The following is a 21,331-nucleotide window of genomic DNA, read 5'->3' as shown; positions in this document are numbered from 1 at the left end:
GAGCTCTTGAAAGAACCAGCTACATGTGAAGGATCTTTAGCTACTGCAAAGTTCTGTAGATTCTACTCCTATTCTGGGGAGGCAAAACCTTAATTTTAAAAATCCCTGGAGACAGAAAGGAATGGTTTAGAAGTTATCAGACAGTTCTGCTACAGTTCTGAGGGAACCAGGGATCCCACAATACAGAAATTCCTAGCTCTGGTCAGCAAACATTGCCTACAGGTAAAGCAACAGCAGCACTGGGATGGGCTCAGCAGGGCAGCTGCAGGGAATGGCCACTACAGGCACCAGAGGCAGCTCAGAGCAGAAAAACAGCTGATGCACCTAAAAATACCCCGACAATCTGAGACTGAGCAGTAACAGGAGACTGGGGACATTTATAACTATCTTTAGACACAGAGTCTTGGGCTATAGACTCGAATTTTAATTGGATGAGATTTCAAGCAACTGAAACAGTTGAAATGTCATATGAATCTTGGTTACTGGAATGAAACATGAAGCAACCAAGTTCACCTCCTCTGAAACTAATGACAGCAATGGTACCAAGTCTAGCCCTTCTAAGCTCTCCCCAGTTTTAGAATGCAAACATAGACATTCATAACCAAAACCTGTCAGTAAAAATGTCAGCCATGCCCAGAATGTGGTAAATCCCCCAAAATCACCTTAGGACAGAAGGGTGGTGGGGGAGAAAACTTGAAAACCAAGCTTTTGGCTTAAAAATATATGAAGCATTCCACTAAAGATTAAGGTAAAGCTAGTAGCAACAGTCCCACTTAGAGAAAATTCTGGTTCAAAAATGAATTCTGTAGAATGTTTCTACTAATCTCATCATAAGACCACTCTGTGAGCAGAGTCAGCAAAGCTGAGGCTGATGTGGTAGACAAGCAGCAAGTTGGCACAGACAACACAACAGAAGCTGTGACACAGAAGTTGTAACCACAGCCCAAACACTGCAAATGGCACTGACACCCAGATCCTCACAGGCTGATGTGCCTGCTCAAGGCCACGCTGAACATACCATGTTTGCTGGAGTTTTGATCTAAGGATGTGTTCATCGAAATGCTGTCGACTGTAGTCCATTTCCTCAGCCGAGATTGTGGCTCTTTAATACTGCTCATATCCAGGTTTACATTCAAGTTTGAGTTCATTCCTGAAAGCAAACAGAGCTGATGAGATACAGACCAAGCTTCTCCTTCTGCTCATCACCACTGCTGTCCCAGAAAGCACTGAAGAGCACATTACCATGGCTATGTCATGCTTCCAAGTCTCTGGTTCTGAGGAACGTTCTAGCACTTAAACCAGGGAACTCTCTGCACACAGAAGCTAAGCTGAGCAATGCAAAGCACTCCCAAGTTCTCAGCTCATGTCCTCATGCAAAAATGTCAGTGGAAGAAGACATTAGGAAGTTAAGAGAAACTAAAATGTAAATACCTGAAATATGGGGCAAACAGAACCAGCCTTGACCCGCTAGCTGTGGTCTGTACTTCCAGATGTTTCTCTGCCAGAGAATCGAGACAATGCCAACCCAAATCAACTCAAATACCTGGGAGAACCAGCTCCTCTGGGCTTGGGCATTGTACTCACATTTTTGACCCTGGCATGCCCACTCCCTTTCCAAGTCTGTAAGAATCCTGAACTCACAACTCTACCTGGGTACTTCTCCAGCCCTATTTGCTTCTTCTCTGAAAACAAACCACTACAACAGTTTAACCCGAGCCTAGAGACATACAGGGAACTTCTCAAATGTCTCCCAGAAACACCTTCCTTCAGCACTGGAAACAAGGGCCTCCTCTTGCTCCTAAGTGGACATTCACAGCCATAAAGAAATTGCTTTATTTTTTGAGGGGTTTTTGTTTGTTTTTCTTAAAGAAAAGGGTAAGAATTGATGCCAGAAAAGCCTCCCTTGAAAAGCCTCATGGAAAGTGCTTGGAACAGGATGGAGTTTTGAGAAATATAACAAGTATCAACAGCTCAAACAGAAAAAAAGGGAAAGTCCAACTGATCCTGTTTCTGACACCTCCCTCTGGCATTTTGCTGTTGTCAGAGCAGTAACTCTGCACCACAGTAACCTTCCTTCTACCTTTGGAGAAGCTGCAGAGACCAGACCTCTGAGACAAGGGTTAGAAAGACCCCAAGCTGGCAGAGGGGCAATCTGTGACCAGGGCAATGCCAGCCCAAAGCAGGCACAGCTCTGTCACTGCACTGTATGGGAGATGAGTGATGGATACCAGCACCTGGACATAATCTGTAATTTAAATACTCCTCTCAGAAGTAATTTTTTGTATTCTACTGTGGAAGACTTTGTATTAGTTATATCAGTAATACTATGAGTTAGAGTATATTCAATATTAGTTTATCAGTTATATTCACTATTTGCCAGATAAAGGTTGTTTTTATTAACAGAAATACTTAATTCTATAATGAACTGGGATGTGACTGCAGAACTGGTTAGGGAGAGAAAAGGATGCTCTGGCCCCCAATCTCTGTTTTGGGTGAGTATCTAGTGAATCCTGACAAATCCCTTCCCTGGAATGGAAACAGGACCTCCTTGCTTTCCTTGCTGACTCTGTTGTGAGAACACAGAGAAAACATCAAACCCACAGGATTTTCCAGGAGACAGCTGGGCAAAGTGAGCTCCCTCTCACACAACTACACCACCACACTGTGCACTGGAGGTGACACCAGCTTCCCTCTGAACTCAGTTCCTCACTGCAGGGGAAGAAATTCCAGTGACATGCTACTCCTACCCTCAAACCTTTAGGTGAGGACTGAGTATGGCTCTGTGTGCTTGCATCACTGTACACAGGGACCCCAAACAACTCCTGTGTATCCTGGGGCAGACTCCTGAGGGATCTCAAAGCAACCTCCCACCTCCTGCAGGCTCCTGAGACCTGCCCATGACTCATGAGAGAAAGCAGCTATGGAGCAGTATACAATTCCAGCTCAAGGAATGAAACACAAAGGAGCCTGGTCTGGGCAGGATGCAATCCCTCAGCACAGAGAAAGTGAAATATGCCCTTCCTTAGAACTAACACGGTGTCTCCAATAGCTAAAAAACTTCCTTTGTATGCCTTGCCCTTTGAATGAAAGCAGAACTGGACACTGATGCCAATCATCACCAGCAGCTCTGAAGCAGCAGCCTGGACTTGGGGCTGGCCACAAGCCACCCCGCAGTGTGGCACTGTCCTGGCCAGTGCCACTCTGCCTGCAAGCACAGGGACTCAGCTGCACGGCCAGGAAAAACTTCTCTGCAGAGGCCAATGAGAATGCAAAGGCAACCAGCCCAAGAGAAATGACCCAGTTAGAATAAAAGAGAAGAAAAGCAAAATGAAGGGGAGGAAAGAAATGGGGGTAAGGAACAGAGGTAAATGGTGAACAGTTGTAGAACGATAGCATTAGAAAGGGACCTAAAGTAAGAAGAAAATATACAAGCCTGGAATTTCTGAAGTAGAAATTGGACAGAAGCCTGAAAACGTAGGGAGAAAAAAACAGGAGATGTTTGCATTTATAAATGTTCAGACATTTTGCCTAATGAGACAACAATTCTTTAAAAATGCAAAGCCAAAAGCTTTCTTTCCTGGACAAAACCACTAACAGGCCAAGTGACAGTTTGCTCTACCTTTGCAATTCCAGAGCCATTGAGTTTCTGAAATCCCAAGAAATGTGTCTACATCAGTGGATTCTTTGCATGGATTCTACTTCTTAAAGTCCTTTAGCTCCTGGAGTCAGGACTTTGTATCACCCTGGAGGTCCAGGGGACAAAAGGAGAACTAAAAGGAGCCTGTCATTCCTCAGGACTGCGAAGTACTCTGCACTGAGACACGGACACTCACTGGGAATGAGTGTACTTGGGGAAAAGTCATTTGGTGAAGAAGGGTAACCCCACACAGAATTACCACTTCCACTAAAAGGGGAAGTACTGACAGGGTTACAGTCATTTTCCAGGAGGAGGCAAGGGGGAAAGCGGGGCTGTGTGTCACACAAACACTGGCTGACTGCAGGGCACCCACCTATAGGGAAGCTGCTGAATGCATTGATTGGTGAGGGCCCTTTCTGCAGCTCAGGAGTAGCGTGGGGTATGACATTCTCAAGGAAGGATTTCATGGAGGGCTGATGGAGTGACTGCTGTTGAGAGGGTGGAGTTTGCTGCTTCATTAACAGGTTTGGATCAAGCTGACGGGACTGTTGCATCATCTGTTGCTGCATACTAAGAGATCGACCCTTAAAAAAAACAGAGCATCAATGAGCAAAAGCTTTTCCATGTTTTGAGAAAGAGAATGAAAAGCACCTCTGTACCCTGTGCATCCTGCACAGCCAAACCCCAGCACCCAGTCCCTCCTTCAGAGCCTGTCAAACTCCGTCCACCCCTGCACACTTCAGGACGAGTCACAGCAAGAAAAGCAGCTCGGGATGAAAAGCAGTTCTCAGGAGAAGTGAAGATGAAGAGGTTTCCTCACCTGCTGCTCCTGCTGCTGCCGACCCCCAGAAGGCACGCTCCTCTGAGGCTGCGCCTTCTGCTGCTGAGCCAACAGCCGCTGCGAGACAGGGGTGGGCGGTTTAGGAACAGGACACTGACACCACGCTCACCCTGGCACACACCACAGCCAGCAACCAGCCTGCCTAGCTTACCTGTAACTGGGAGATCTGAGAAAGCTGGTTTAACTGGGACAGTTGATTCAACATGGCTACCTGTTGTGGGCCAAAAAGTGGGCTCAGGCCACCGCTGTTTGGTGCATACTTCAGTAATGATACTGGAACCTGCAACACACACCAGGGCCAAAGATGACTGCAACGGGTTTACTCAGCCCAGAACATGCAGAATACTAGAAGCTCTGGTCAACAGATGACTGGTTTCATCAAGCTAAATATGTTCCCAAATATTTACAGAATAAATATCAGCAACATCAACAAGGAAAAATTTTCTGAAAGCAGCATTTAGATAGTTTTTACACAGAGTGTTTTCTGTATCACTTACCTGAGGGGATAGTAATGGAGGAGGCACTTGAGCACGTGGATTAGGCTGAGATGAATTAAGAGGTTGTGCTGGAGGCTGCTGCATGCTCCTGGGCTGTGCTGCTATATTCCCAACACCAAACACACTGGGATTGCCATTCTGGGGAAAGGATGGGCAGTCAGTGACAATAAACCTCTTCTGCCGCTTCTCCCACCCCACACACTTCAATTACAAGTTAAACACATCAATCACACAGGCAGCTACAATGTTATATCATTAAATGCTGTCAAGTAACACGCCAAGGATACACACACAGCCTTACCTGTCTAACAGAATTCAAGCTTTGCATACCCAGCCCTGCTAGGGAGCCCAGGGCTTGGTTAGGTAGTGCATTATTTGAAGGGGGAAGCTTCATGTTTTGATTGGACATAAACTGCATGTTTTGGGACTCGTCTGCTACAATGCCATCCTGATGGGACAGACAAACCGAGGCACAACAACCAGCCAGCAAGCAAGCAGAAGGGAGAAACCATGGCAGGAGCAGAAGGGAAGAGTCACAGGACAGTCCAGCACCAGCAGGAAATAGGCAGAAAACAAAAGAGATCAGGTTAGTCATTGGCACCAGGAAGGGCTACAGAGAGTGCTTAGTACTATGTATCAGTGAGTTCAAAAGAACAGATCTAGCTCCTGGATTGACCAGCCAGCCCTCACTCCCCCCTGCACCACCTGCAGAAGGCTCAGGAGCAGGCAGGAGCCCGGGAGGCAGAGCACGAGGAGCCCAGCAGTGAGACACAACGCACCTTATCGAAGTAAGGACCGCGATCCATGGAAGACTCTTTGGGAATTTGGGGACGAGAACCAGGGCCTTTTCCAACCACACGATTGTAATCTCCCACGCCCAGGCTGTGCTTGTCCATCTCCATCCGCTTGTCCTGCAGTAACCCTGGGGACAGACAGGGGTGGCTCAGCACCCTGGGGCCCCTCAGCCACGGCAGCAGCAGCAGCAGCGTGCCTGGGGACAGCTGAGCTGGCACTGCCCTCGGGCAGGACACCCAAAAACAAACATCCCCTTCCTCAGCTCTGCACTCGCTGGGCTGTGCTGAGAAGGGAGAGGAAACCCCACGAACCAACGGCCACAGACAACTGAGGCACGGAATCTGCACCCACAGATTTTGCAGCGCTTCACACAAATATTAATCTCGGCTTTCTCTTAAAACCAAGAATGTGTAATTGTTTAAACTGGCAATAATTTAAATATCAGGCTTGCCACTAATAGTGAAATCTAAAACTCAAAGAACAATTCCTTTACTGAAAAGACTATGAGCCACAAAGTGAAAAAAAACAATTTTGAAGTGGAATAAGGAGAATAACTACAGTAAAAACTACAATGCTGCAATTTAGTTAAACATTCTACCATCATAGTATACTGTTATTAATGTCACAAGAATTATACCATCTCTTATTTGCAAAAGAAATCCTAACACTGAATGGAACCAAATAAACTGCAACTGCTCCCAAGTAATTTTGCAGACAGGTTTAAATGTTTCTAAAATAATTGTTCAGCATTAATTTAGTTTTTAGAACTGAACACGTGTTTCCAAGAATGAACCCAACGAGCCAGTGTAGGATTTGGTACATTTCTGATCATACTCACTGGAGGTGCCTGGAGGGCAATCAAGAGATTTATACTGTAAGAAACAAATCCACCACACCCTGAAAGCATTCTCTCGTGTCAGTTTAACACATATAAATATGAATAAGCTTAGTTTGATACATGGCCAATATTCCTATAGCAACCAGGTGATTCTGTGTGCAGCATTACTCACACACACAAATACTTTTCTCTACAAGGACATAGCTTTTCTTTAGGGCAATATATACTTAACTGAATATAACTATATACACTACATATCATTTTTAAAATGTAATTTACAGAAGGATATAAGGTAAAAGAGAGTATAGAAGGAAAACCAATAAAACCCAGCTTGGTTCTACTGTTCTTACCTCCAGACATGTCCATCTTATTGCTCTGTATGGTTTCTTCTGGCGATTCTCTCTGAAGTAGTAAAATAAATCACAATTATTTAATAATAATATTTTTAAGATAAAACAAAGAGATTCCTGCACACTATTATAGTTTGAAACTGCAGAAGAGAAAAATCAAGACAATCAGATGCTATTTTAAAGCATTTCCTCCCTTCAGTTGCTATCCAGTCAAGAAAAGGCTCCCTCACCAGAACTCCTATGTAAATGCAATAAAGCATCAGGCTATGGGATGAATAGCTGGGTAGTGGTTACAAAAGCACTTTTCATCAATAAAGAGGTCTTTTTGTAATGAGAAGGCACAGAAAAGGGATGGGTGACAGGGGAGACAAACACAAGTAAAAAGAAAACCACGATAAAAATGAACACTTGGCAATGGAGCATTTCAATGTCTGTGCATTGTAACCAGCCCTGTGGAAAGGCAGCAAAGCCAGACAAATACTTACTGAAAAACTGAGATTTGTGAATTGCTTAATGAATGGATTGATCCATGTTTCATCTTGCTTATTTCCACCTTTCATTATTCCCTTAAAAACAGAAAGGAATTCCTGTGACACTCAGATCCTACTTTAATTACATCACAAAGTGTTAAGAATGAAAATTAAAGTGTAATGTGTAAGTGTAGTAATCCCTTCTGACTTAAGCTTTCAGAAATGACAGCAAGCCTTGCCCCGAGCTTCTCCTCACCTTTGTGGGCATTTTTTTCATGTAGGGTGGCCAGTTTAACGCTGGGTTAGCTTCTTGTGAGGAACTGCTGTTCCACATTCCAATCTCAACATCCTCCTCTTCCTCCCAGCTGGTCTGACGACTGCCAGTCAATGGCATATCATCTCCACACCAACTATCTTGCATAGATTTAGGCCCTGGTGGTGAAAAAAGCCCGGCAGTGAACATTTCAGCAGCAGCTTCACCAAACAGCTGGATGCCTACTGCGAGGTAAAAACCCCAGAAACACATGAAGCTTCCACAGAGATATTTCCCCCTTCTCAAAGGCACTGAGAGCACTCACCAGGTTTATTTGGAGGCTGCTGCCCAAGAGAAGCGTTTCCCCAGCCAGAGGTGCCTCCTGCATCGCTGACAGGCTCTCCCCAGCTCGTACCAGTGTCCATGGGCTTGCCCCACGCCGAAGTCCCGTTATCTACAGTAGTGGCTGGAGCAGAAGGCTCTCCCCAACCTTTGCAAAGCAGGGGGAGTTATTGGCATCGTTTTGAACAGGATTTTAAAGCTACCTAAAGAGACTCAAGTGTTTTGCCTTTTCTGCATCCTTAACATACAGTAGAAAGCACGTGAGCACGTATTTCCATTTTGTGTGAGGGTCACTGTTACAGCTGCAAGCTGTTCCATTAATAAAATTAATCACAAAAATACAAATTTGTATTTATAGCATTGCATTCTGATAATACAAATTTCTAAGATATTAAGCTAAGAGCTGCTTGTTACATGTAAGTGACCCCATCTGGCACTTGGAAAAGAGACAGAGTACAAAATACTTCCTATACTCCATTAAGTTCCTCTCCAAAATTGTTACTCACTGCTCACGAAGCTACAAGACCAGAAAGTCTGATACCAAATCGTTATAAACCCATCAGCCTTCATTCCATCCTGCAGAAGTTCAACATTCCTTTTTTTTGAAGGCTCATTGGCAAAATTAAATTTTAGCTGCTTTAGAATCATTTAGGAAAATATTTCAATCCTCAGACACTATTTTAAGTATTTTCTCTGTGTTCCCACTCCCCAGAACTCAAGCAGAGCTGTTTAGACCTTATTACTGCAGTTATTTAAAACTAGAGCAGATCTCCCAATCTGTACAAAAATATCAATGCTCTGTGACAATGCTGATCATTTCTTTAATAAATAGAAACTAGACTTCATTGCCACTTTGCCCTTTCTACTTTGAAACTAAAATATTGTTCTAAGAAGCAAGACTAAAAAAGTGCTTTGTAATTGATAGAAAACAGAAATGTGGGTAAAAGCCAGGCTTACCAGAACCCGAACTGCTCTCCTTGCTAGACATGGCACTTGAAGACAGTAGCTGCGGATGTACCTGTGCTTGCTGGTCTGAACTGCTGCTACTGTTAGGGACATTTTTATTCCACATATTCACATTTTTGTAGTTGTATTTGCTTGGATCACCCCAAGCAGAAGTTCCATCATCAATCTCCATCTTCCTGCGTATGGATTCGGGGGATGGCTCCTCCCAGCCCGTGGGCTCTTCCTCCTTTGCCGGGGCTGGCATTGGCCCCCCCAGCCAGCCGGACCCCGGGGGTTTGTTCGTGGCAGATGGGGCTCCCCAAGAGCCAACATCTTGTTTGTTCCACTCAGGAGAGTTGATTGGCTTTGATGAGTCCCCCCAGACTTGAGGCTGATTGGATTTTGGAGGGTCTCCCCAGCCCTGGCTCTGATTAGACTTCGCAGGCTCATCCCATCCTGAAGAGTTGTTTGGGGTTACATTATTGCCTCCCCAAGAAACAGAATTTGATTTACCCGGCTCATTCCAACCAGACACCGACCTGTCGCTGTTGCTGCCTCCGGAACTGGATTTCTTTGCCTCACCCCAGTGGTTGCTTCTAGAGTTTTCACCCCAGCTATCACCAGCAGACACTGCCCAACCCTGGCTGGCCTTCTGTCCATCTCCCCATCCCTGCTTCATCTTCGGTGTGTCATTCCAGGATGATTTCTCCTCTTTGCCACTCCCCCACGATTGATTGCTCTTGACCATTACTGTAGCAGCAGAATCTTCTTCCCACCCCCCTTGGCTGTTTGACCCTTTGGAGTCTCCCCACCTTGTAGCAGACTTTGGATCTCCCCACCCCGATACAGATGAGGTATCGTTATTATTAGGGCTAGGTCTATCCACACACCCCCCTGAGCTGGAAGTCTGTGCCACAGAGCCCCCCCAGGCCTCTGTCCCATTGTCAGTTTTTCTTTCACCCCTCGGTGATGTTTCGGTATCCCAGGCAGTGTTCTGTTTGATTGGAGTCTGTCCCCAACCAGAGTTGGAAAGGACACGTGGATCTAAGTCAGTTCTGTTCACTATGCTTTGGAGTAATGTGTGCTGGTCAACTTTCCTCCTCTCTCGGTTCTGGCCTTCCGTAGCCGCTCTGTCCTCATGGCACCCGGTGCTCTCCGAGCTCCCCTCGCTGTCCCCCGTACCTGTTTTGGCCCATGTGCTGTTCTGCTCAGCCATCTGAGAGGCAGCAGAACTCTGGCTGTTGAGATCATCCTCCTCAGTAGACTTCCATCCATTTGTAAACTTCCTGCTGTTTCCATTCATACCTTCATTGGAATGCTGATTGCTGGGCAGTTTGCTCCATTCCCCGTTGGAAATGTTGGTGCCAGTGCTTTGTGCAGGGTTGCCCCATCCTCTTCTGCTCCCTCCAGCACTCGCACCATTCCCGTTTCCCCACGGCACGTTCTGGGAGTTGACTGTCCCTGCCTCCCACACCCCTCCGCCTTTATTCCCGCTGATTTGAAAGTTAGTGCTGCCAGGCCCGCTCCCGCCCGGCTGCATTAGAGTTGCATTCACAGTGTCACCATTAGCTTGGCTGTTTGGGCCTGGACATTTGTCTCCAGAGTAACTAGAGCCATAGGCACCCCAGGTAGTACCATAAGAGCCGCCGGTTTTGGCCTCACCGTTGCTCAGGTGAGAGATGGAAGTGCCGTTTGCCACTGGAGAGGCCTGAATCTGAGAATGATTCATTGTGCTCACGCGCCAGGCCCCGGGCCCTGCAGTGTTGGGCAGTTCGTTCAGCTGCACCGAACCAGCAGAGTTTGGTAAACTAGAGGTCATAAAGTTAGTAGTGTTATTTGGTCCATTCATTTCAGTGTTAAGGTTTTGAGGTTGCCCACTGAATGAAACATTCCTTGTACCATTTACTTCAGAATCACAACTTTCCTGAAGGCTTCCCCAGGAACCGTGGGCTGAGCCACCCACTTTTGAGTTAATACTCTGGCTGTTGGCCATCTGACCTATGGTACTGCACTGAATGCTTGTGCCAGGACTCCCACTCCCCACGGACCCTTTCAGGGCATGTCCACTGTTCTCCAACACGGACCAGGCACCATGGTTGCCATTTGAATTCAAAGTGCTTGGATTTAACCCTCCATTTGATGAAGAGTTTATGGTGCCCCAAGCATTCATTCTATTGTTGCTACTTTCAGATTTGCTGTCAGGAGCATCCACAGAAACTTGACATGTGCTTATTATGGACCCATGGGACAACCCCCATGGCCCACTAATACTTCCATTGCCCACATTATTGCTGTTGCTACCAACCACAAACTTATTCTGAGACCCATGTCCGATGCCATTGCGAATGCCATCGCCTTCTCCGCCTGTGCTCCCTGAAGCCATGATAACGAGGTTCCGCTCCGACCCAGAGCTGGAGGCAGAGTCAGTGTCCATACATTCTGAAGTCAGCTCTGGGTCACTGCCAGTGATTGATGGCCATGCTTCTTTGTCAGAGCCGTCTACAATAACTTTATCCCAGTTTGTGCTGGAGTCACTATTTGAAGAGACTGGTCCCCAGTGAGAATTTTCATAATGGGATCCTAGACCACTGTGGTTCAGATCTAAAATGAAGAAGGAAAGCCCAAGAGTATTATTATGAGTTTAGTATTATTACTTCATTAAGCAGAAGAGGGAAAAAAAAGTATAAAGATATTAAGCCAGGAATTATTTTGCTTATTATTTTGCTTCTGTTAAAACCACAGTCATGGAAAGTGACAGAGAAAGCTCTAAGTACGACTGCCCAAAGGCTGCCACGCACAACGCAGAGCACCTCTCAGCATGCAGAGATGCTCTCACAAAAACCTCAACAACTTTAGACTCCTAAAGGTCTTCTTCTTCCAGAGAAACATTTTTTTAAAGACTACTCTGTATCACCATAGACAAAGTATTTTCTAAAACACAGAAATACCTATTAAAAATCACAACACTAAATAAAACCTGAGAGCACACCGAAAGGCAGGAATTGCAAGAGGACATGGCCCTGGTCCAGCAGTACCAGCTGCTGTGTGACAGCAGCCAGGGAACACACACCTTCCCACCCCCATTACAGACACCGTGAGAGAGCCTTCAGTACAAGTCAGTCAAGATATTTTCTTTTATACAACAACAGCTTGGCACAAAAAGCACAAGACCCATCTGAAGCTCTGCTTTCAGAATGACGCACAAGTCTATTTTAAATTCATTTTTAATCAATATCAATATTACTCATCCTACAGTGAAACAGAACCGAGTCCAAGACCCTGGCTCCCAGAGGTGGAGCAAGGATCGCCCACTGCTCCTCAGCACCTGGCACTCAGCTGAGCTTCACCTGGTAAATCACGGTGAGAAACAAGGATGGTGGCTCAGCAGTTTGGAACAGGAGGAGTGGGGCAGGCAGGCAGACACAGGGCTGTGATAGTGTCTGACAGCTCCACAGTCCTGGAGAGCCACCACTGTCCTGCAGAATCAGGATTCAGCTGAGTAACCCAGAACCTGACGTTCGTGTGGCGCTGCAAGAACACTGTCACGTCTGAGCAGCTGCCCAACAAACCCCAAGGTTTCAACTCTCACCTTGGCATTTTAAAAAAGGCTATTTAACCTGTACTAAGGGACTGATCAAAGAGTTGAGTGCACACTTGGGAGCAAGAGAACCAACGGCACAGAACAAGATCCTGAATCACACAAACATCACCCCAGTAACAGCATCCCTTTTAACAGCAACACCAAGGCACACAGATGGCAAACAGCCTGCATTCCACACAGAGAAATACAGGTTAGGACTACAAGTCAGAGGGAAATGGTAAAACAAACTCTAATTTGCACAGCAGCAGAATACATAAAGAAAGCTTGTATTTATTAAAATTCTGTTACCCTAATTTAGCTGCGACGCAGTTTGTGCAGAGCCAATCCACCAGCAGCACGCAGTGATTAACTTCCACTCAGCTGACTTTCTCCCATTACAGACAGAACTACTTAGACCAAGTCTTTCTCCTGGACATAAACATGTTAGTGATGTCTAGCATGAGCCACTGCTCTGGAACATTCCTACCTGAACCTCGTCAACTCATGAATTTCAGAGGCTAAGGATACAAACACTGAACAAGCAGATACTAGTTCTGACTTTTGTATCTGGCAGAGACCACAAAACACCCTCAAAACTGAAAAATGACACGTGACAACACACTGCATTTGGTGCACAGCACAAGGAGCCAGAACAGCCTACTCTTGCTTTTCTTCCCAAAACTATTTAAAGTTGCAACTGAACTTTTGCTGCTTAAATCCTTGACAAAGAAAAGATTTACACAAACCCGAGTTTCTTAAAATTCGGTAATCTGCTAAGATTGCTTTCAGTAATTTTTAATTTAATGCTTTCCAGCTATGAGTTATCCTGCAGGAAACATCTGCAAAAAGCTGTTATTTATTTAAAAAGCAGTTTGTCATCACATGGGCTAAAATAAACAGGATTCAGAAGCGTAAATTAAGAAATACCTGAATCTTGCACCCTCTGCCTCCTTTTCCTGCTCCAGCACACCTGGCACCCCCAGACTGTCAATACCATACCTTGACAATCACTGCACCTTTGGGCCTTATGAACAAACACATTTTAGTAAATACAGTCCTGAGCTTTCAGCAAGCAATTAAGACACAGTTTCCTCCAGTGTGACATATCTCTGATAGGAAGCACAAGCTTGCACAGATTATTCAATACCATAAAGAGGCAAGTCAGCATGGAAGCATAAACGTAAAAAAAAAACCCCGGTATTTTAATGCTAAGGAGACAAAACCTCTTAGTATGAATACTGACTTAATTAGAAAATTAAAAATGGTAAACCAAATTAGTATGCAATGGCACAGAGAAAGTATACTGCAATCATTCACACACCCATGCCAATGAAAAGCATAAGCTAAAGAATAAAAATAAAAATAATTAAAAAATCAGACAAAATTGTGTGAAACACGAAACTACCACAAACACGTAGTGCAAAAGCAGGTGAGATGGAAGTAGCTAACCTGACTGGTTAGGGGAGTGGCTCACCAAGTCCCGAATGGGAGGCATGCCTACAAAAAAAAAGCAAGAAAATCACAGAAGTGTTACTTCAGCAAATGAGAGAACAGTCCCCAAAGCACTCACTGCTGCACACCCAGTCCTTAGACCCCTTTTCCAGGACAGGTTTATCTCAGAACCAGCTCAGTCTCACTGTCTGCTCTGAATCATGTTCCCCACACAGGGAGCAGGGACACGACAACAAACAGCCTGGGGCTGTGAAAATTAGCAATTCTGCTGCTTTTATGACACATTTCCATTACGACCTACTTGTTACACATTTGGCATTTAATGAACCAATTTAACATGTCCTTAAAAGTTTGATTTATACAAAAAAGAGGAAGGATTTATAGTCAGTGAAACCAAAACCAGTTCATTTTGGACTGTGCTGATTAAGAAGTTGAGTGGTCAGCCCTGAAGCTCCAGCAAGTGCCTCTCCCCTCTCTGAACAGCACATCTGCTCCACCTCCAAGTGAGCACTGCTGCCTGACTGAGCAAACAGCAACATCTGAGTATGGCCCAACGCTGGTTTAACCCAGGCACGTGCATAACATCCATCATCTGCCCTCCTTCACATCCTCCTCCTCCCCTGAGCCACACTGGCACTGTATGGAATCAAACTTCATCTTTCAAACTCACCAATTTTACAGCTGGAGACCACAACTGTTACACTGAAGGCAACATTCCCCATATGAATCCAACCCTCATCACTACAAACTCCAAATGCCATCACTACTACCCGCTCCCTTCTTCCCTGACTCCTCCAAGGGCTGAGAAGCATCCCCAGGTCACAGGAGAGACCTTTTGTTCCCAAAGGCTCTTGTTGGGCACAGCTTTGTGGCTGGGCTGTGAGATGCACCAGGATAAAGGCAGATGGGAGGAATCCAAACTGGAGCCCTGCCAGGAGCCTGGTGCTGCTCTCCTGCTCTGCTCTAGCCACAGTCGTAAGCAATTACTGCTGGAAATACTTCAGTTCATGATTTAAGTAATTTCATCGTGGAACAACCACCTGCTTATTCCAAGGTGTTCCAGAGCAAACCCCAGGGCAGGCATCAACCCTTCCTTTCATGAGAAGTTTGCACATGGGGCACATCAGTGAAGACAACAACTAAACTGGGTATCAAAGTGTCCTGATAAAGAGCCACTTAGGGAGATTTCTTAAAATAACTGTCTTGGCACTGGCCTGGATCTGCTGCAGAAGCACTACGAGACATGAGCTTCATTTATGTGTCTTTACTAAAACAATATGCCAAATGTCCTAAAAACAGCAGGAAAAAACCCAGCCCAGAAGGCCTGTCCCTTCTTCAGCTTTACTTCTAGACAAAGCACATTGATTTTCCAAACAGGAGATAACTGTTCACACAAAACACAAGTAAAGAGACGGGGTTTAGACCACTGATATAATTAAAAAAATTTTCCAATACTAATGACTTAAAATCTTAGTGAGCCCAGGGCAATTGGACTTTAAATTCAGCAGTATCTGCCTGCATTACCCAGCTTTTACAATGCACCTACCCAACCATTCCAACCACAGCTGGAACTGGGGAGAGATCCTTTCAGGAATTACACACAATCCCACAGTCATTCCCAATTCCAGCAATTCTGACTTCAACACTTGAAGCCACAGTTTTTCTTTTAGCCCTAAAATACAGATCAATCCCAGCAGCCACTGATTTAACCCCAGTGTCCATGGGTGCTGTCTGTGCAAGCGACCTACAGATCTGCCAAATCTCATGGGATTTCTGATTCCACAGGTAACCAGGGGAGTACCTGGAGCTGCTGGTGGAGGCTGAAAGAGGAAGTAGGTAGGGAGAGTGATTGAAACTGAGACAGGCAAATGACAAAACAGCATTTCCTTTCAGATACAAAGGTGTCAGAACACATCAGGCCCTGCTGGACGGGGCCTCCTCCACCTCACCAGCAACGCCTCAGAGCAGAGCTTGAAACCAGGACAGAAATCCAGCACAGGAAATTATCTGCCTTTCCATTAGGAAAGAACATGACAACACATCCAAGGCAGCCATTATTCCTGGTTATTCTAGGGAAAGAGACCTTCCAGACACACACAAGGGACCAAGAAAGGAGGCCTGAGTGGCCAGCCCCAGATGGCAGTTCTGAGCTTTCCTGGGACACAGGGAACACCAGGAACAGAGCTCTGCCAGGAGCTACAGGCAGCACAGACATTTTCCTAAGGTGACAAAGTGATCTGGCCAACCCTTCTCTCCTTGAAGGATCCTGAACCTCCCTGGCTCCAGCCTGGTGTGCAGACACACCATCCAAATGATGAGGGTATTACTCAGAGCACACACCTGCCCCAGACCCCAGTACAGCACTGGGACATGCTGGCAGTGCCCAGCTGCTGTGTCCAGCCACACCAGCACAAAATCGAGGAAAACCGAGCAAACCTGGGAAAAATGCAGTACACAAATGGGAATCCAGCTAATTAAATACTGGGATGATGTTCATGGAAGAAGTACAATGGAGAACAGTACACAAATCCCCTGGGTACAACTGGGAGACTTACTGTGCTGTATAAGCAGTAATACTTCTTAAATCAGTTTGTGTGAATGTTTATTTAAATCACTGTCTCATGTAAATCACCTTGCTACACAACTTCACCAGTATACATATTGCAGGAAAAGCTTCATCTTAATGAAAGGTAAATTTAAATGTCACTATGGACAGGAACAACATCATACAGGTGAAGCAAAGAAAATAAGCTAATTAAAAATTACCTATTGCAATGGTAAAGAGTTCTATCAGGATGCTACAGAAATAACACTGGAAGGTAATATGGGAAACGTTCCTCAAGGACTCATGGATACACTGCCTCCAGTGCTTTGTTTACTTTCATTTTAAATCCTGCTTCTTCAAGATGCAGTCATCAGAATAGCTCAAAATTTAACTCAAACTTGAAATATCATGGCTATTTTCAGGGTTTTATTATTTTTTTCTTTTTTTTTTTTTTGCTAAAGGGGCTGAGAGTCACATCCTTTGTAGTCTATGAAACACTGATTTTGAGAAACACTGGGAATTCAGTAAGGTCACAGAAGAAAATATTTGTGGAAAAAGTTACATCATCCTTGCTACAGGCACATCAAAATATAAATACAAGTATAAAAATAAGAAAGTATTAAGCATTGGCATGCATTAATACCAAATCCCTTTGAAAAGCCAGATCCCTCAAAGAAAGTCACTTTTTTCCACACAAATATAAACTACACTAATGTCCTGTAAAATTAACTGGACTGCATGTTAGTGCAGTCACTGAACAGCACATCCTCCACATGTAACAGGCAAGTTCACCTGGCTTAAAAGGCTATTTGAAGGAGTGCATAACAAGCCAAAGTAACAAAAGATGAGTGAACTTAAATAGCAGGAAAGGTAAAAGTGGATCCATTCTGTAATACAACCAAACTTCAGCTGAAAAAACTGAGAAAAATTCTAACCTGACAATAAAAGACAATTCTGATATCCTGAACAAGCTGTACCCTGGCTGGATCTCCAGGTGTGAAGTTAGAAATGAAAGCCAAGTCTCAAGGTGCTGCTCAGAATCACATAAAGAAATGTGCTGGAAGGGGCTCTGAAGACTACTCAGTTCCACTGCCAGGGCAGGGACACCTTCCACTGTCCCAGGAGCTCCCAGCCCTGTCCAGCCTGGCCTTGGGCACTGCCAGGGATCCAGGGGCAGCCCCAGCTGCTCTGGGCACCTGTGCCAGGGCCTGCCCACCCTCACAGGGATGAATTCCTTCCCAATATCCCATCCAACCCTGTCCTCTGGCAGTGGGATGCCATTCCCTGTGTCCTGTCATCCCATTCCTTGTAAACAGCCTCTCTCCATCCTTCCTGTAGGCTCCCTTCATGTACTGGAAGGCAAAAATTAGGTCAGCCCTGGTCTCTTCTCCAGGTGAACATTTCCAGCTCTCCCAGCCTTTCCTCCCAGTAGAGCTGCTCCATCTCTCTGCTCATGCTGGTGTCTCCTCTGGGCTCTCTCCAGCAGCTACAGGTGCTCCCTGCGCTGGGCCCCAGGGCTGGGGCAGCTCTGCAGGTGGGGTCTCACCTGAATGGGGCACAATTCCTCCCTCCCTCCCTCCCTCCCTCCCTCCCCTGCTGCCCAGGCTGTGGCATCAGCCCATCTCTGGGATGGGTCTACCAAAGCTGGATACTACAAAGGTGCTTTGTGCCATGACCACGCTTGGGTGGATGCTGAGGACAAGGACTGGGAATGTGCAGCACAGCAGAGGAATCCAGTCACACTGGAATCACCACCTGCTCCAACCCTGCCATGTGCCATTCACTGCTGCCAACAGCGAGCAACCCAGACAGGGGCTGCAGCTTCAGCGTGCAACCTGCCCAGAGAGGCCAAAACCATCCTGCAACATTCACTGTCAAGCTCAGACACAGGAAGGGATCTCCTCATGCTACAGCTTGCAGTGGAAGTTTAAATAATGTTGGCTGAAAGGTTCCCCTGATAACTGAATTTAAGCTACTCCATTTTAGCTGAAGGAAAACAAGGTACCTGCCCTCACCTGGCTGTTTTTTGCTGCTGTTGGGCACTTCTCCGTTGGTCACGGGCTGGTTATTGGTGCCAGTGCTGCCTCCTGACTGGCCGTTTAACACTTTGGGAGTGGATCCCAGGTTTGCAGCTATCACTGGTAACTGCTGCCCTCGTTTCAGAAGCTGTTTCTGTTCCTGGTGTCGGAATCGCGGTGGTACTTCCCGAGGAGGGTATCGAGGCAAGGGCTGCTGCTGGCTGCTGGCTGGGGCCCGCTTGGCATTATTAGTAGTGCTGGTTCCTGTGGAAGTGCCGTTGGAGGTGACAGGCTGGGGCTGGCTTACACTTGTCTTGGTTTGTTCTGGCACTACCCCCACCCCCAGGAAAAAGAAAGTGGGACAAAGTTATTCATGTGAACAGCAACTTAAAAAATTGAAGACTAAGTCAATATTATTAGAGATGTTTATATATGATGTAATGGCAGCATTTCTTCTGATTTAAGCTGTAACTCATCCCCAAGGAAAAGCTCTGTTATCCCTCAGTTCATGGCACAGACCTGGAAGCAGGAATATGCCTTGCTATCACTCCTAACCAAGTTATCTCAGTTGCAGTTTGCTGCTACTAACCAGCTTTCTACAGCCTCTTGCTGACAAATCAGCACCATGAAGTTTATTTCAACATTTACCCTTGTTTTAGAAAATGTTTAACTATTACAAAATTTAAGTATTACCTATAGAAAACTGCTCTGGCCTGGCCCAGAAAGAACAAGGGGCAAACAGGACCTACAGGACGTGGTGCTAAGGCTTCCCTGCTTTAAGGAGCCCAGCATGCAAAGGAAAGGCCCTTGTACCCTCGGGTGACTGCTGCCAGCAGGAGTGGCTGCCAGCACAGGATAGTGCTGGCACTGGGGAAAGGCCAAGCGTGCAACTGCAACTCCAAATGATCTCAGCCCCGGCCAGGCCAGGGGAAGGTCAAAGCATGGGCAGAGGAGGTCACAGGGAACAGCAAAGGCACAGTGCCAGCCCCACAGCCCACCCTGGCAGGTGCAGGGCCAGGGAGGCACTCGAGCTCCTGCTGTGCCTCTGCTGCTACTGCCATCCCTCCCTCACAGTACTGCTATGTTAATGTGCTTTTCAAATCTCTTGGATGAGATATCCATAAAGTGTCTTAATATTTATTGTGCAATGTCCCAGGATACCTCAATACTCGACCACGACCTCCCTCCGCACCAGGATAATGTTACTACGTGACTGAGAATGTAGCTTCCAGGGGGCTTTTAAAATCTTTTAAATATGTTTGAAGACCATTTTATCATTGACTTTCAGGAACAGAGTCATGGGAATACAACAAAAAATAAAAACAAACTCGAGCTTTTGTTTAAGGAATCAATTTGAATGTTGTCAGAGCTACTTATGATATAATTTCTGTTTATTTCTACTTTACGTATTCAAAAAAAAAAAGAAATAGAAGTCTTTAGAATAAAAAGTCACTGAAGAATCAGCATCAAAGTTGTGTTTTAATGGAATAATGCATTTTGGCTGCTTAAGGGAAGCAGAAAAGAAACACTTTGGAGACTTCCTTGTTTGACAAACAGGCAGGCAGAAGTCTCAGGGTGAGGACACCCAAGTTCAGCTGCCCCTCCCAGGGCCCCCAGCTCCATCTCAGGCACCGCAGGGACCAGCTCTCCCAGTTCACAGCTGACTGGGGAGGGACAGAGTTAAGGAGAGGAAGGGCCAGGACACAATTCCATTTATTGTACAGAACACAGGGAACAGAAGGTATTGAAGAGCTATTAAACTGGGAAGTTGATAAAGATCACAAGCATCACTTCTGATTTCCTCAATTTAAGCTGCTCCCTATATTAAGGGAAGGCAACTGATTCTTTGCAAAGTATTTTGATGTACATAATGAGACAACAAATTGTGATTCTGACTTCTGGTTCAAAACTGAACTTCACAAATAGGAAACAATACTAAACAAATCTATTTCATTTGGTGCTTCTAACATTTCTTGCATTATAAATAAAGTAACTGAGAGTGACTAAGCCCTGAAGGGGGGAAGAGCTGCTACTTGAGCACATTGCTGAGACTTTGTTGACAATTTAATGCAGAAAGACTTTGCACTTTCCTGTGGTCCAGGTACTGTAACAAGCTCTGAAATTAAAACACATTTGTTCACACTCCATGATGTGTGTAACCAGTGCCCAAACCATAACTTCTGGTGCTGTCCCTGTGCCTCCTGCCCCAGCTGATTCCATGGATGACCCTTTACAGCCTGGAGCACAGCTCAGCTGAGCTGATAGAACACACAGAAACCCTTCCTGCAGCCATCAGAGCAGGACACACACACTCCTTCAGCCTCTGGCACACACTGTTCCAGCTCTTCTTCCTTCCACGGCCACCTTAACCAGAAAACACACCTCACTTGAAGAGATTTTAATGTGACATCCAGCACCCAGTTCCACGGTCACTGAGTCACTTCTCCTTCCCTGCCACTGCTCCTCTGGGGTAAAGTGAAATAATTTCTATCTGACATTCCCTGGGCACCCAGACAGAGCTGCCAACAGCACGCCCAGGGCAGCCCTGACACTTCACTTTCCTAATTAAAGCTACTTTAAGACCAAGAGTGTTCGAACAGACCCCAGCGGACCTGCAGGAACTCACATCGCTTTTGACTATCAAGGAGTGCAACAAATAAACAAGGTACTTGCTGCCCAGCCAGCCCTAAGGCACAGCACCAACAGCACTTCTCTAACAGCTTATGAATATTAGATTTCACATGCATTCTAAACATTTGTTTCCTTAG

At 45.7% G+C, this 21,331-nt stretch overlaps 1 protein-coding gene across 34 annotated transcripts in view; it reads right to left on the bottom strand.

Moving 5' to 3' along the window:
• TNRC6A (trinucleotide repeat containing adaptor 6A) overlaps positions 1 to 21,331 on the bottom strand; it is a 43,617-nt gene that overhangs the window by 5,831 nt on the left and 16,455 nt on the right. For 6 of the 34 annotated variants that reach the window (XM_086854012.1, XM_086854015.1, XM_086854027.1 and 3 more), the window contains 13 exons: positions 18,561 to 18,893; positions 13,998 to 14,045; positions 8,981 to 11,569; positions 8,007 to 8,171; positions 7,685 to 7,860; positions 7,444 to 7,524; positions 6,959 to 7,010; positions 5,755 to 5,897; positions 4,976 to 5,113; positions 4,630 to 4,758; positions 4,458 to 4,535; positions 4,011 to 4,221; positions 1,019 to 1,150 (listed from right to left, as the gene is read on the bottom strand). In XM_086854012.1, the coding sequence (XP_086710138.1) occupies positions 1,019 to 1,150; positions 4,011 to 4,221; positions 4,458 to 4,535; positions 4,630 to 4,758; positions 4,976 to 5,113; positions 5,755 to 5,897; positions 6,959 to 7,010; positions 7,444 to 7,524; positions 7,685 to 7,860; positions 8,007 to 8,171; positions 8,981 to 11,569; positions 13,998 to 14,045; positions 18,561 to 18,893 (4,275 nt within the window). Of the gene's footprint in view, positions 1 to 1,018; positions 1,151 to 3,433; positions 3,467 to 4,010; positions 4,222 to 4,457; positions 4,536 to 4,629; positions 4,759 to 4,975; positions 5,114 to 5,276; positions 5,424 to 5,754; positions 5,898 to 6,958; positions 7,011 to 7,443; positions 7,525 to 7,684; positions 7,861 to 8,006; positions 8,172 to 8,980; positions 11,570 to 12,857; positions 12,978 to 13,997; positions 14,046 to 18,560; positions 18,894 to 21,331 lie in introns of those variants that run through there. The other 28 variants (XM_086854004.1, XM_086854006.1, XM_086854020.1 and 25 more) reach the window with 10 other exon arrangements.

The sequence above is a fragment of the Cyanistes caeruleus genome, chromosome 17, assembly GCF_971803275.1.
Source record: "Cyanistes caeruleus chromosome 17, bCyaCae1.hap1.1, whole genome shotgun sequence".
Lineage (NCBI taxonomy): Eukaryota > Metazoa > Chordata > Aves > Passeriformes > Paridae > Cyanistes > Cyanistes caeruleus.
The sequence above is the reverse complement of the archived record's forward strand: the minus strand, read 5'-3'. Positions and strand labels throughout refer to the sequence as shown.